Raw genomic sequence first — 16087 nt, forward strand, 5'->3', positions numbered from 1 at the left:
AGCTGTTAATGAGACACATTATTGGTGTATTATTAACTATGATCTATTTATTTGAACTAAATGTTTTTATGTTTTCTGATACTGCCTCTAGGGATGCTTCCCCTAGATTCAGATGGGATGTGGGTTTCTTGAAGTATGCCCTGGCTTAGTCTCCCGTATCACAAATAGTCTTGCAGGTGCTACAGCTTATGCACGAAAATCGTCCAGTTGACCCCTTTTGCTGTTTTCAGAAGTAGAGCCCTAAACTCCCTGTATGTATCATAGTTAGTCCAGGATATCTTAAACGTTGAAAATGCAGCCTGGTAGGCAGCACGGACATCCCTGAACTCATTTAGGGGATGTGCAGATTAGGAACAAAAGATGAGAATACGGTCCTTTGTTGTTAAACTGGTACATTACATGCTGTATTTTAATTAGGCTGGGTATGAGAGTCAGCCCAGGAAATCCTCAGTAATCCAACACTATTGAATTATTCTTATCCTTTGCCTCTGCAGATTTCTCTCGTTCTAGAGAATGGGGTTTTAAGCTGCTATCTTTTTCTGTTCTTTCTCCCTCCGCCAAAAAGAAAAACAGTTATTCAACAAAATACTTGTGTGTTCGTTAAAAAAAATCATAAAAATGAAACGGGCACGAACAGATACAAAAGCGTTCCAACTTTAATTACCTCTGCTGCCTAAAAAGCATTTGTTGTTTTTTATCATTTAAGATCAGAAGCCAGAATCGTGTTAACCCTTAGAAAATGGAAGTAGTCGGATATTCTAGCAAGGAAAAGAGAGAACTTTTCCACCAGAGAAACATTTATATGTGAGGGTTTTATACTTAACAAGGGTAGATTGCTACTTTCAAGAGAACCTACAAACCTGCTTTTCAGCAGCGTAGACTTGCGGTTAGTGCTTCAAAGGGTTAATTGAAATGGGCACACTTGACTGCTGAGAGGACTGATCTAATCACTGCCATATCCAAGTGCATCTGTTCACCATGAGGTCATTCTTGTGCATGCTAATGATTTGGAAAATAAAGCATAATGCTTGACGTTATCAGAAAGGATATAGTGTAAATCTTTGCTTTTTTAGTTGCTAATAGCTATTGTGGAACGAAACGGCAGGCAAAAGCATCTCGGATTATTGCTTTCCATTTTAATTTTGAAATGCTTTAAAGCAGCATTTTCAGTGGAGTGTCAGGAAAACTGTGCTGGAAAACTCTGACATGTGGTATCTGTTGATAAATGGATTCTTTAATGAATATTATAGCATTGCCCAGCAGCAACACTTGAGTTGAGGAACTATAGACGTTTTCAGCATTCCCTGGTTTTAAAGCCTTGGAAGCCGTGCCTGCTTATTTACATAAAACTGAGATTTTGCAGCCTTTTTGTTGAAAAGGTGACACATGCTTTTCTTTTGTCTCCAGACTTTAACATGCATAAATTTATTGTAGAAAATACTTGTATGTAAAACAAACAAGATTTGGTTTATTTTAAAGCACTTTTTGCTAGGTGCTGACCTTTATCCTTCCCACTGTAAAGCAAAAGGAATATTTCAAATGGCCATGTAATTTTAAAATATATTTTTGACAGAAACAAAACAAAACCTGGAGTAACCGTTGTCTTAAACAGACTTACGTTCTTTTTAATGCTAACTGAGCAATGATTCCGTTTGGTTTTGTTTGGTTTGGTTTTTCTGGGGTTTTTTTACTTCTTTGTCTGCATTCTCCTTGAAAATGTGTAGGATGTTTTGTCAGTTCTGTGTACTAGGTAGAATAAAAGTCTCTCCAGGTTCTGTATAATATTTTTGCATATTTTTAAGGGAAGCCGGATGGAGCTGAGTATTATAAAAATACAGATCTGAAAATGAGTAGCTGTGCCATGATATTACAGCGTACGCAGCACGTGCCAAGTGTTGGGTTTGATCAATACGTCAGTGTTGCCTGAAACTGAAAAATTAGTTTCTAGTAACTGGGACTTAGAAAATTCCAGACTCCCCCGGCAGCTAGGAGCCCACTGCTCAGCTGTTCCACTGCGAGAAGAGGCGGTGCTGAAACCATCTGGCAATTGTTACCGGCCGGACCGGGACGCTGCTGTGGAGCTACACACGATGCTTTGATGTGGGCTTGAACCTCTGTGCCGAATCCTTCCTTTTCCAGTACGGGCGTTGCCCTTAAACGTGGAAGGATGCACAAGAAGCTAAGTCCTTAGCACAGAGCTTGTTATGAGGTCTGCGTGAACTTAGTTCTCCGGAGGTGAGAAGGAAAACGTGCAATCATAGGTGCCAGATGTTGCAATTGTAGAGGTTGTCCAGGCAGTATACAAAGAGGAAAAGCTTAGGGAGGTGGAGCAGAGGAGTGGGAAGAGTTACCAAAGGAGGCAGGACTCAAAGCGTTTCTTTCCCCCCCCCCCTTCCCTGTGAAGAGTATTCAGGAGGAGGTGCAGGGACCCAGCCTGCTTCCCCTCTCTATTTAATCCAGGTAGTTCTTACAGCTGATCTTCAGCAAACTAGAGCGTCTTTCACTGCTGGCTCAGCGGCCTGTCCCAGCCAGCTGCTCGGGCTGCCTTTGGGGAGGGATCCTGAAGCTGCAGAAGTGGATTCAGGAGGTGCTCCTTACCTCTGTGGTCCTGGTTATCAGTGATCCATGTGTGGCTTTCCTGCCCCTCTTCCACAGAGCTACCGCCTACCTGGACTTTCTCACCGCCACAGGAACGTGCAGTGCCCGGCAGCTGAACGCTGCGCTGGGGCGGCTTTGAGCACCGTGCCGTCGCGCGCGTGTAACTGCTAACTGGTACTCGTCGGCAGAAATGGCAGTTTCGTAACCATCTCCATCGCTGCCAGCCTCAGAACCCTTGGCTCAGAAACACGGAGGTCTCCCATCACTGTGCTCCATCCATGGTAGCCACCAGCTCACCTAAGAACTCGCTGAGGCTCCATCTGCATCTCAGCATCGCAAAAGGCAGAGCCAGCCTGGTGGCGGATGGTCCTTTCCTGCCTGGTGAAGTTGTAGCTGCTTGATGGCAGAGGATGAAAAGGTGCCAAATGAAATTTTCAATTGAATCAAGCATAATTACCTGATTTAATGAAGGAGGAAAGTCAGGATGTTCTGCAGAAAACCAAAATTTACCCTTTCTCCCCAGAGATGCCTTTCAGCGAGACACACAGAGTAAATCCATTTCATATTTTCCATTACCTCCTTCCTTCCTTCGCGCTTAGGGAAGCCTGCGTGAGCGCATTCAAATAACATGACACAGCAATTCTGATCCACTTTCTGGATCTTTTAATGGCAAAACTGAGAAATCGCAGTGATTTCTATGACAACACATAGATGCTACAAACAAAATCATAATTTTGCTGAATGATGAAGCAATGACTGAGTGGAAGTGCATCCCTCCTCCCACGGGAGTACTTGTTACAGTTGCAAAGACAACACTAGAAATCAGAAACACCATTTTTCCTCTTTCGGACTCAGGCAGCGAGTGAAAATCTTTTCCAGGCTGTGGTGTCTTCCTTAATTCATTAATCTACTCATGCATTTAGCAGTCTGAAGAGCTTAAATGCCTTGCTGGTAGTTATATACGAAGGAATAAAAAGGAAGCTCCTGCATCCTCAGTACACCATGGGACGGCTCCCGTGCCTTGGTCAGACCCTTTACGTTTTTAAAAAGTTGAAGGTTATGCATGTTGACAGCATGATCGTTTGCATTTTTTCATGAAAGAGAAATACTTTCTTTCTTAGCGTCCCTGTAAGGGTTAGAAATGGTTTATCATTAAATAGGGCTAAATACCATGAATCGTTAGGTGGCATCAGCTCCGTACCCCCTGTAGCTCCTCTGACTTGAACAGTCTGGTGTAAGCTTACACCAGGATGACCAGGCCTGGTTCACAAGTGTACGAATCCGTGCAGAATGGTAAGGAAGTTGCATCATTACTCTGCAGCTCCCTGCAAAGCAGTTGCAGACTGCTTTGGGTGCCAGGGCAGTTCTCCCCTTTGCCCACCACCTACGAGGGCGTACAGCCCGGACCTCTCCCCTGAGGCTGTGTAGGTGCTGGGGTTGCTTCTCCCTCAAGCCCGGTGTAACCTTAGGATCTACAGCGGAGAGGGTGTGAGAGCAACATCAGGGCTCTCAGCTTGGGCCCTTTCTTTTTTCCATTTAATTGGTTGTCTCAGAGAGAGCTCTCCCACCTACGATCTCTGGGAGAGGAGATGGCAAGGGAGGGCTTCCTCCCTACCCATCAGCGCTGGGATGGGAAAAAATATTAGCTTGACGGGCCTCTCTCTTCTGCCGGGTGACAGCTCCAGCTGCTCGAGCTGTCAGCTCGCAGGAAAGCTCCAGGCAATGCGGCCCCTTTGCATTCTTCCTCTGCACTGACGCACGTCAGCCCTGAGCGGCAGAGGAGAGAGCCCGCGCAGTGCCGTCCTGCCTGCCGCAGGCTGCCGGCGCCCGGGCGGGAGGCTTTGGGCGGTGGTTCGAGGCTGCGCTACGTGCTGTGTGCCTGCATGCAAAGGAGAAATAACCACTAGCGCTTGCTGTGGTCCCTCTGGCTGGCTGACCCGTGCAGAACTAATTAGCGGCTGCTCCAAGTCACGACTAATTAGAACTCTGATGTGTACATTTAGGGTTTATTTCCAAATCTCTAAAACAATCAAGGCTGGGTAGGTGATGGTGTCAAGCAGTTATCACCTGTGCTGGGAGCTGCGAGGGCTTTTTTTAGGGTCGCTTCTGCCCTCGATTAACCTGTAGTTTCAGATTCTTCTTACTGCTTCAGTTACAGCTTTTCAAGGTACTACTTTTTTTATTTTTCGTAACCAAACAACAGCGGAGCGAACCTCCTCGTTCACCAATGTTTTGGCTGTTGCAGCGCCTCGCTTAGGGTCCGCTCTGGTCAGGGGAAGCAGGTACAAAATCTGCCCTTGACTTCCGCTGGCCCCGCCAGCGCAGCCTCACCTCCGCAGCGCTGGCTCTCCACGCGGGCAGGGCCCAGCCTGCGCTGTCCCCCCACGCCTCCCGAAGAGCGGCCTCCGGCCTGAGGCTGTGCTGCTGGTGCAGGCTTGGGACAGCCAGCTCGAGCGCCCTTCTTTCTTCTGCAGCATTTTCGTGGGTTTGGGGGGAAAAGGGGCTGTGTAAATTCAGCTGATAGAAAGAATCTCCAAATATAACGGACAAGTGACGTTTCGTGCCATTGCCCAGCTGCCAGCCTTCGGTGGCTTCCAGCCAGAACACCCGCCTCTTCTTCCAGGGGATCCCCTCTGCCGCTGCTGAGGTCGAACCACATAGCCTTTGGGGTTTGCTCAAAGGCATAAGATAAGTGAAAGATCTCAATGCAGCTGTAAAACAGCTGTCACTCGTACAAAATATGAAATATTTTAACAGCTCATACCACACGCAACAAGTCACCGGAGGGCCACGTGGTGCAAACGCGGTTCCAGTCATTTGCTCTCCTGCATCCCCAATGCAGTTGTTGTTGCATCTGCATTTCAGACCATTGAACGTGTGTGTTTTTGCATGAACACAGCCACTGCTTTTATTTAATGATGATTTCTTCAAAATACGCTCCCCTGGAGAGGCAGGCTCAGGACGCTGCTCGTATCGTATTTTCAGCCTGCCCTTGTGAGTGGAAAGCAGAGCATGTCAAAATGCTAAGCGGATTTACTGGTAGGATTCTCTCTGGAATTTTATTACCTTCACATTTATTGGGAAAGAAAACAAAGATTTCCACAGACCTGTCATGGCTGATAGGTTAATTGGGGGGGGGGGGAGTCGGGGGGTCATGGTCTGTGAGAAAACTTCATGGGTCTTCTCAAGTATAAAGCTTCAAAATCCTTAACGATCACGCATGATGTTGTAATCTGTTTTTACATGCTTGGGTTGCACATTAAGACCCACCTTTCTTGACTTTTTCTCATAGGATCAAAACGCTTACCAAGTAAGAGCAATAGTTTCCTGCTTAGTTTGTCAGATCAGTTCCTCCCAGCTTAGCAAGGGCAATAAGGGAAAAGGCAAGGGCCACGGCAGCGCTGCGGGGTGCTGCCTTTCCGCTGTGCACTGCGGGCGGGTGCCCACAGCCACGCTCAGGGAGGAGTTCGTGAGGTTTCGCTTGCCCCTCGCTAAAACTGGTTGGGTCTGGAGCAGTGCCCGGCTTCAGAGACAGCGCGGAGTAATTCCACAGAGATCACGTCAAAAAAATGAACGCAATTTCAGGATTCTGTAGTAGCCCCTTAAACATGTGCCTGAACACGGTTAAAGGCTCGAAGGGTTTTCCTGCTTCCGCATGGGGAAGGGCAGGCACAGGAGACACGGCAGTAGCCCAGCGCCTAGTTTTATCAAGTCATTTACGGTTGGACTCGATGATCTTGAAGGTCTTTTCCAAGGTATACGATCCTGTGATTCTGTGATTTCGGCGGGAAATTTCCACAGCAGTGAGTCGCTGTCTTTTTCATGAAATTTTCAGTAGCGTTGTAATACACAAATTATACCCTTTTTGTTGTTGTAGTTCATAAAAGCAAACTCAGCAGCTTTGCAGCACATCGGTAAGGATCCCGTTCTGTATAAAGCGGCGTGAGGTGCCTGCTGTACTCATTCGACGCTGTTGCTGAACATATTGTCCACTTGAAATCTGATTTTCAGCCCCAGGAACACTGTGGCCTTCTGGCGGTTTGGTTGGTTTGGTCTGGGGGGAAGACCAAGACCTCTGACGTTACTGCACCTGTGAGGGAGCTGACAGAGAGGATGCTTTTCGTTTCGGTTTCCCACATGTGGTGTCCCTGAGGAGGGTCAGCCAGCGTCGGCGAGGAGTTGGACCCCCCAGCAGTTCAGCTGCGTGACGACGGCGCTGGATTGCTCTCCTGCTGGCACAGGTCCTGCCTGTTCTCCATAGGGAGTCCAAGAAGATGGTTCGCCATCATCGGTACCAATATTGCTGTGCTTGTGTGTACGCTGAGGAGTGGGGAGAGGGAGTTATTTTGCTTTCAGGAGAGCTCATCTGCTTCGCAAGAAGAGAAATCGCTCAAAGATATTTTTTTCCTAGAGCACGTGCCCTGGTGGTGTATGAGAAACCAGATTCGTTCTGTTCAGTAGATTTAAAATAAAACAAGCTACCTATCTCTAGCTTTCCAAAAGATAACTCTTCATTTAAACTGTATTTTTATCTGTATTACTAACTGAATTTTCAATCCCCTCCTGCAAGGAACGTATCTTAAAAGCTTAAGCCTTCATCACGGTAAAGCATTTGTACCTGCAAGAGACCGCAGAGGCATCTGAGCCGCCATTCACATGCGCCGCCTTTGCGTGGAGGCATATGACTGCCCGCGGTGTGGTTTTGCACGTACAGGTGACTTTCCATTCGTGGGAAGTTTATGTGGCCCGGTGATACGTGTGGTCTTCACTTTCTGGTTCTTTTAACCTGCCTACAGTGCAATAGTATTTTAGGTCTCTGTGAAGGCTCATATTTTACACAGTTTGAAATTGTTTGACCGCTAACAGTGCTGGAAGCGTAGCTGAAGGAAGAGGCTGCTGAAGTCCCACGGTACCGTATCAGCAAGTTTGGCAAAAGTTGAAGGCAGACGATTCCTCGTTCCGGTTTTGGCCAACGGTTCTGGTTTTTCCATCAACAGAGCAACAGGGGCAAGGAAAAGGCCCGTGGGCACCCATTTCTCTCCAGGTCCCTAAGGGTATCGAGGTGAACTTTCGATCATGAGTTGCCCTTACAACTGGTGCCCACCGTGTGCCGAGTTTGCCGTGACGCCCGTGGCCGGTTTGCGCTGTGCGGGGCGCCCGCAGCAGCCAGCCTGGCCTTCACGCGAGCGCGACGGGTGTGCTGTTCCTGTATTTATATGATTTTGTGTTCTCTCCTTTAGATTAGAATATGTAATGGTCTCGTTACAGTAATTGCCGCAGGTAAGAGCGATGCTTCCCGCAGGCCCCGCTGCTGCTGGCGTTGTGCTCCATCACTAACAGCTCTCCTCCTCCTCCTCCTCCTCTTCCTCCTCCTGTGCTCGGCGCGCGGCTGTGGTGGCTCTGGGGCTCTCCGGGTCTGTCTCTGCCTGTCCCTGTCGCCAGCGCCCCATCTCCTCCCACTCCCCAAACACTGAGCCCCGTGGGGTGCCCGCTGCCCACCCGCCCACCCGCCCTGGCGGCTGCTGCTCCCTCCGGCTGCTGCCAGGCACGGCCAACGCCGGCACCTGCTGCGGCGGGAAGCGTTTTGGTCACGGCTGGGCCTGTTTGCGTGGGCGTTTGTGGCCGGGGCACCACGGGACGGGATCGGGGACGGGGCAGCCACCGGCAATATGCTGGGTGCAAGCCCTGGCCCGCCGGCAGCGAGCGCCCGCGGGAGCTGCATGGCATCACCTCTGCGGCGGTGCCCGCCCGGAAACCAGCGCGACTTGCAGGAAGGAGCTGCTGCGCAGCTTTGGGTGGGATTTTCCCCCCTTTTTGCAAATTTCACGTTTGGCTGAGTTGTAAATTTTAAGCGCTCTGCTGGTCCCCCTGTGAGTCAGAAACTAGTGGGGTTTATTTACTACACCATTGCGGAGCTGCGGCTTGTTTTTTACAACTTGTAATTTCACCTTGCCTGTGCACCCTCTGAAAGAAACGCAGCAAGAGAGAAACAAAGCCCTCCTCCATATCAGTGCAAAAAGAAAAAGAGCTAAGCCTCTCACGAGCGCCTTGACATCACTACAAATATGACACCGATTTTCCCGGGCACGTGCCGGCGGGCGTGCGCAGCCCTGCTTCTCTCCCTAGCGCAGCTGAGCGAGCCGCCTCGCCTCTGAACAAAGTTGCAGGCTCCCCTTGCAAGACGGCCAAGTAATTAGAGTTCGTGCCAGACAGCTTGCAAGTGGAATTATAATATTTGTATGAAAGCCTTTATCTTTTGTGGTTATTACTTGCTCACTCTGCAGCTGCTGTCTCCCTATCAATCAAGGCGGTTTCGGGGGAGCTTTAAGGTTGATTGCATAGCTAAGGACTCGCCAGAAGAAAGTTCGGACTGAAGGAATGTGCCGGCTCCCGAGGCGGGCGGATGCTGCGGGTGCTCCTGGAGCGACGAGGGGTGCCTCGCCTGCACCCCGCCTGCCGCAGCCGCCCTGCTTTTCATATGCGCAGGCGATGCATTGTTCAGCGCTTGCATGAATATTGCCTGAGCTTGTCCATTTGGTGAAAACTGTATTATTTTGACCATCTGCCATTCTGCTTAACTGCAGGAATGTAAAGTACGACACCTCCCTCACAGCCCTTCCCTCCCCCACGCCTTTCTCTCCGTGAACAGCACCGCAGGTTTTGTTTTTAATCCAAAACTGACAGCTCCACATTTTTCACAGAAAATGCCTTTACACGCTAAGTCACATTTTTCACCTTTTTTTAATGCGATATTTCCCCTTCAGTCAATTGTCTTGAAGTATAAATCTGGCAAGTAAAGATCGTCTTTGAAATGCAAACGCCGGTTTGCGAACTGGCCGAGGGATTTCAAAGTAAGGAGCAAGAGGGACTTTGGGTTTAGCTGCAACCGGACCTCAGCATTGTTCCCTTCACTGCTTTGAGTCATTAAAATACCTAGAGTTAGCTAAAGCACGAGGACAAAGTTTTAACCCTTGTAGTGAGGAAACAGAAGGCGATGCTGCCCGCGCCCAACAAACTGCAGGGAGTTTCCGAGCATTATTCCCGCAAAGTAGCAGGATCAATGCAAGCCGTTCAAACGGGGAGTGGGGCTGCTGCGAGTCCTAGTGATGGTGAGACAGGCTGTAGTGTTTGGCGTGAGGTTTAGAATACCCCGAATCACTCGAGCCGTGCCTTGAAAACGCAGCTGAGTCAGCTTGGGTCCTTGTCCTCAGAAGGTGGATCGAGCCCCAGGTGCCTCGCTGCCGGCTGAGCCCTGCGGCCGAGCCCTTGCCCACGGATGTCCTGTCCACCTTGCTAAACCGCGAACGATTTCCCGACATGCTTCACAAGGGCAAGGCTCGCCCCGGTCATGAGTGAGGTTGTCCCTGCTCAGCACTGCCCGAGGGGCAGCTCAACCATCAGCCAAGGCACAGGCTGCGTTTTGGTGCGTTTTCTGCACGTTTGAGAGTCACCTGGGCTAATAAAGTTGAAGGAAGTATTAAAGATATCCCTGTAATCGTCAGTCGCAGAAACTAACAGCAAAGGCACAGCCTGAAAATACACTTTAGTGTTGAATTGGAAATAGGTTTGTGCTGCAAAACACAACCATTGGTCTGGAGTTCAGAGGTGGTCGCTCGGCTGCCAAGCCTGGCCCCGACCTTCAGTAGGGGCTTGGAGCCTTCCTCCCTTCTCCCCATGGGCTCGCGAGCACCTGGGCGCGAGGCTGTTCCTCCGTCCCACCTCTAATAAAAACCTTTGTGTTAAGACTTAGAGAATTGTAACATGGCTTAAAAATACCGTGCCCCACGGGAGCTGATGAAATGACAGTCACACCGGGAAATGCCTTGGGACAGGTCAGAACCCCAGCAGCAAGAGCAGGGCCGGGTTGCAGCATGCGTGTCTGTATTCCTCAGAGCACCATTACAGTCGCGCGGGGGAGAGGCGGGAGTTGCACACGCGCACGCACCTCAGTTTATTCATTTACTTCTTAGTTTAATAGCTGCGTCCTCATCTGTTCTCATTCAGACAAGCTATTTAGTCCTGGCCTCTAGTCGTCATCGCCTGTGGGGAATAATTGAGATGTAACTTAATGTTGTTGAACAACAAAGTGTAAACACATGTAGACACCGCTACAGCCGTCCGGGCTCCCCAGCCCACAAAGTTCTTGAATGGTGCCGTGAGTGCACCGGTAATGACGGGTACTTAGTGCCCTGGGTAAGTAGTGGAACCAATTAGAAAAAATTGGGATTCTTTTTTTTTTATCAGAGGCTAAGATGCCTTCCAGGTAGAGTTTCATGAAAGCATTCACGCTATGGAAACTCGTTTCCAGCTCTCTGTAGTAGATTAAATACAGAAGAGCCATTTAGTGACACACAGCAAAAGATAATGCTACATAACGCACACTTGAAAGAAACATTTTCCGAGTTCCGCTACGTGGGTTTTGTTGGAGCTTTGCGCGAGCGGGGTCGGTGCGTGGGCTCCCCAGTGCAGGGCCGCTGCAGTACCGCGCCGGGCTGCGGGCGGCTGCTGGAGCCTTCGGCGCCTGCAGGCTCTGCAAGAACCGGCCCAAAAGGGGCTGCTGCCGGGGGGCTCTCGCGCGCTCGCCTGGGTGCTGCCGACCACTCACAGCCCGGCCGCTCCCTGCTTTTTCTGGAAGCTGGCAAAGAGAAATTCCTTATTTCTCCAGGAGAGCACCATATGGCAGTTCCTCAGCTGCCTGGGCCAAATTTCGACTATAAATGTCAAGTTCACCTGAGTGATACCCAAGATTAATTTGGAAGAGGAGGCGGAGAGGGGCTGCATTTTGCCAAGCAGTTGTTCTGATGCAAAGACAGGCAGGTTGTTGCTCTCCTTATGTTACTTTTTCTCTGCCCGTTCTGTTTTCCAGGCTGCCTGACCACAAGTGCAAGCGCTGACCTTACTGTCACCATAGGAATAGAGCTAGCAGACCAGACCTCGCCCACATTACCACGTGCCTCGAAGAGCAGAGTCTCCGGGAAGCTTCGCCGCTCCGCCAGTGCTCTCAGCAAGTCTTCCAACTGAGGTGCTGCGGGAGCAGAACTCCGGCCGAGGGAACCCAAGAGACCTTAAAAGAGAGAAATTATTTACTGCGTCTATAGAACTTGCAATTTTGGAAGAGCACGTGTTGAAGGGGGGGGCGAGGGTTTGCTCTGTAAAACTGCGGCTCTCGTGTATTCAGACAGACACGGCCGATGATCAGCTATCACCTGCGTCATCATCACGCATTTCACGCGGTCGTTTCCGTCACAAAGAGAACGCAGGTGATGGGAGCTCTCGCCGCTGGTGTGGCATCGGGCTTACAGCAGCACGCACTTCTCCCCGAGCACCTGTGTGCAAGCACTGGCGTCGCAGCAAGAGGACGCGAACCAGTACTGAAACCAGTTATTTAATGTAACGTTAGAGCATTGCTTTTAGTCATTCCGGTCAACACTTAATTGTGTCTTAGGGAATTTTGTCTAAATAGAGGTTTCCATGTGACTAGCCACGTAACAAATGTTCCCCTCCTCTGGAGCGCGGGTGAGTGATGGAGGTGCTTTCCAGTCTGTGCTCAACCTCTGCTCCCCTTCTGTTGTCTGTGGTCACCAAGCGCCGGTTTTGTGCATGCAGCTAAGAATTAGTAATCATCAAAGAGGCATTTACCTGAAATTCAGGAGGGCCCTGCCAATTCCCAACGCGGCAGCACCTGCAGTAAGATCCGTTTAATCATGGTATCTTGTTCAAGGTCACACGTCACTACCGATGGTGTAAAATCCTGAAGCCGACGATGCTCCAGCCACCGCTCGGTCGTGCCCGGTCCAGCAGAGCAGAGCAGAGCAGAGGACCAGTCTCCTCTCCTTGGTGCCCATCAGGTGCCCGCCTGCGGCAGAGGTGTGGTCGCTGGGGCGGCAGCATCCAGCGCAGGCGCGAGGTACCGGTTAGCAGCTGCTGCGGCAGCTGGGTTCAGCCACTTCCCTTCAGGTCTTTGCATCTCTTTCAGACAGAAGCCCTCTTTCGCAGCACTGGCTTTGGGATTGCTGTGTCGCTTGCAATAGCGCGTGCGATGGCTGCGTACTGTGAACTACTCACTAGAAAAATAAAGATCACCAAATTCCTTTTTGAAGAGCAAATGCCACGCGTGTGCCACGACTGCTTCTCACCACGGTTTGAGTCATTAGACAGCACACCTCTTCGGTAACCACCTCACCTTGTCGCAACATGAGGGCGATAGTCTGCAACCCGAAGCATCTCTAGTTAGAATAAAATAAATCTGAAGGACGTGCAGCATCCTCCTGGCACTTTGTGTAGTAAGCAAATCTTGTATTTTCGATAGGAAATGTATTTCAGTCTAGGCGTATCGTAGGGCTCTAGGGGCGATAACTTTTTATAGCTAAAAAACCCTGTATAATGAAAACAAAAGAAATCCGAGACACGTCCTGCAACCACTCGGTGTGAACGAGGCTGGCCAGAGGAAGGCAGAAATCCGTCGCCGCGCCGCCGTGAAGGGACTTGTGAGACACCCCCTGCGCAGCAGAACGTGAGCTGCTGCCCAGCGACTGCTGCGGGACCCGGGCACCGCGTCCGGCCGGGGCTTCCCTGGCACGCGTGGACGAGAAGAGGAGATGGCTGTAGAGCAAATAATACCGTGTTAACTTTATTTTTGCCATGTTTTGACCATCACTGCCTGCCCATTCTCCAGCGCTTGTCCGACCCCTCTGGCCTTCCTAACCCGCCTCAGGTCTGGTTCACGTTGTTGCTTTTTGTTCCGTTTTTGTTTGGTTTGCTACTTGGCATGCAAACGCACACCTCTACACTTAACGTGGTTTAAGCCAAGGGGATTTGGTTTTCGGTGAAGCACAATGCACCATTGGGCCACCATTTTTTTTTGCACTTCTGCTGGGGTGTTAGCAGGAACGTCTGTCTGTCTGTGGGTCGGCGCCCAGCCCCGTGACTTCCCGTTAGGCACAGGATACTATTTGGTAACTATTGCCGGCACCACTGAGGCAGCCCGACGCTTCGCTGTGGCTCTGTGGGGTGGGTCACTTGGTCCGAGGGGCAGCCGGCTCAGCCCGGGGTGCCGCCGGGCGCCCTGGCTGCCCGGGCAGGAGCTGGAGCTGGAGCCGGTGGCGCTGAGCGTGAACCTGGCTGGCACGCCGGGACCTGGGTAACGCCGCCGTCCTGTTGGGCAGGAGCCTCGTTTGCTAAGTGTTTTGACTGCCATTTTGATTTTCTGCCTCACATTTTGGTTTGCTTTCTACTGAGTGTGTGTCGGTAAGGGAAATTAGAAAAGAAAACATGTATCTTAATTTATTTTATTTCCAGGACTGGATAGGCGAGGCTGTCTTGTTCTTAGTTATCCAGTAAACGGTCTGAAAGAATTTCAAAGGCATTCTTCTGCATAAAAGGAGACTTTTCTCGTTAGAGCAATAAGCATCTCTAATTCAGGGAAGAATTAAAACACCGATGAAAATAGTATTTTCCTGATGTCAAAAAACCTAAAAATACTAATTTGTAAAAATTCAGCTGTGATTTTGTACTATGCACTGGATAATGACGCTGTTCTGTTAACCCCCCACAAACTTAATAAATCTTGGCTCACAACAAACGAGCGATAAAAGGTACGTACCTGTGTGGTGTGTGCAGCGTCCGCGAGGCAGGCGGTGCCGTGGCCGGCAGGCGCTCTGCCTTCCGACCGACCGGTGACGCCGGCGGCTGCTCCCAGCCGGCTCCCGGCCACGCGCCGTCTCGGGGCGGCGGTGCGTGGGCCCAGGCAGCCGGAGCCGCGGGGCAAGATTCCAGCTGTTGCGAGTGGCACGGCTTTGTAGGTCGGGACCACGCGCAGCGGGGACGTTTGTGTTAAAGCTGGCGTGTGCGAAGCCGTAACACGCCGTCACCGGTGCGGGTTTTGCCTTCCCACGGCGCGCAGCGCGCCGGGGACCGCAGCCGCAGAAACGGCTGCTGGGTGCGTAACCAGCAACACCACTTCCAGACTCCAGCTCTGTTTGGCAAAACTTTTAAGCGTTGATGCCGCAGCATGACTGAAACGAAGGCACCCTACAAATTCACGCCTCCCATTCACCCGCTTGTACGCTTAATTTGGGGGCCCCAGAACCTCAGCAATGCCGTTTGCAACCCCCCGGCTCCCAGCGGCCCCCGGAGGGTGGGTACCTCCACGGGCCCAGCCCTTCCCGCTGCGCGGGGCCACGGGGACAGTCTCGCCCTGGACACGCTGCCACTGACCGTGGGCTAAAAGGGAAAGAAAAAGGGAAATTGTTGGGCTGAATTCTGCCGAGCTACTACTGAAAATTGCTTTTGTATGTCTAAGGAACAGCTTCAGGGCAAAATAAGAGGATTTTAACCTCTTCTGCTAAAGAATAAAAGTTGGTTGCAGAACTGTGTTCTTACTAAAGCGACTTCAGTCACCGTTCAGAAGGGCAGGCCGCCTCAAAGAGCTGCAGTAAAAGACTTTTAAGGATTGCAAGTGTTTCAGCCCCCGTGTCACAGGCGCGTTCCCACAGCGCGCGGCACCCACCGACTGGGCCGGGCTGCTCACGCTGCCCCCGACTCGTCCTTCCTGGGAAGCTGAACCCGCGCACGTGCTTACAGGGGACGCCTCTGCTACGCACAGGTACTGCTGGCCAAAAAATAGCGCTCCTTTCTCCTCCCTTGGCTACAGACCCTTCTTCTTTATTTTGGGGCTTTTTTTGCGCTGCCCCCGCCACGAAGGGTCCTTTGCTACTGAACGCCGGCAGTGCTGCCGTCGGGGGGCTTCTGCAGCTCACGCTTGGGAGCCTTCATTATAGCTCTCAGGCGGCAAGAGCACGTATATTGGATCAGCGTTTTCAAAGCACCGGCTCTTCGGCTGAGCGTGGAAGCGGCCCCTCCGAAGAGCGCTCCCGGCGCAGCACCCCCGGCGCAGCACTGCCCGGGGCAGGAGCCGCAGAGCCTGCGCGACAACGGCGTTAGCTGCGGCCGCCGCTGAAGGGGGCTTGCAGCAGTTTGCTAATAATAATTACAGACCATTACAAACCCCAGAAGACATTATTCATACGCTAGTCATTGCAAGAAATGCACGACGCCAAGGCTTCCCTTTCCAAGCCGTGTAATGCCGTACTGCTGAGCGATTTGCATGAACATTAAAATCAATACGTTTCTAATGGTGATTTTCTACTCTGTGGAGACATTACTTAAGAAAATGAAGGGGGTCCGTGCTCTCAGTCATAATTATGCCAGGGGTGCTTATGCATTACCATCCGCTTATGCCAGTGGGAATGCGAGAGGATTACTTGGCAGTGGGAAAAGGCACTTGGAAAGGTCTGTTCCTTTGCTGAAAAGAGACGACAAAGTTCTCGCTTAAAGTGCCTTCAGGTGCTTTAGTCAGAAATGGAGAATTAATCCCCACGGCTCCAGATAAAGCCCTGAATTTCTCCACTGGTAGGAAGAACTTGACACGCTAACTAGGCATTAGGAACCCGGCTTCCACCCGTCTTTCGTCAGGAGGCTCCCTGTCCCA

The 16087-nt window shown here is 50.9% G+C and overlaps 1 protein-coding gene across 3 annotated transcripts in view; it reads left to right on the top strand.

Annotated features, from left to right (window-relative positions):
• The window catches only part of RALGAPA2 (Ral GTPase activating protein catalytic subunit alpha 2), a 134841-nt gene extending 123222 nt beyond the window's left edge, over window positions 1-11619 (top strand). For 2 of the 3 annotated variants that reach the window (XM_075497111.1, XM_075497113.1), the window contains one exon: window positions 11465-11619. In XM_075497111.1, the coding sequence (XP_075353226.1) occupies window positions 11465-11619 (155 nt within the window). Of the gene's footprint in view, window positions 1-7838; window positions 7879-11464 lie in introns of all 3 variants that reach the window. The other variant, XM_075497112.1, reaches the window with a different exon arrangement.
• Window positions 11620-16087: the final 4468 nt, after the last annotated feature.

This window comes from Mycteria americana, chromosome 3 (assembly GCF_035582795.1).
Source record: "Mycteria americana isolate JAX WOST 10 ecotype Jacksonville Zoo and Gardens chromosome 3, USCA_MyAme_1.0, whole genome shotgun sequence".
Taxonomy (NCBI): domain Eukaryota; kingdom Metazoa; phylum Chordata; class Aves; order Ciconiiformes; family Ciconiidae; genus Mycteria; species Mycteria americana.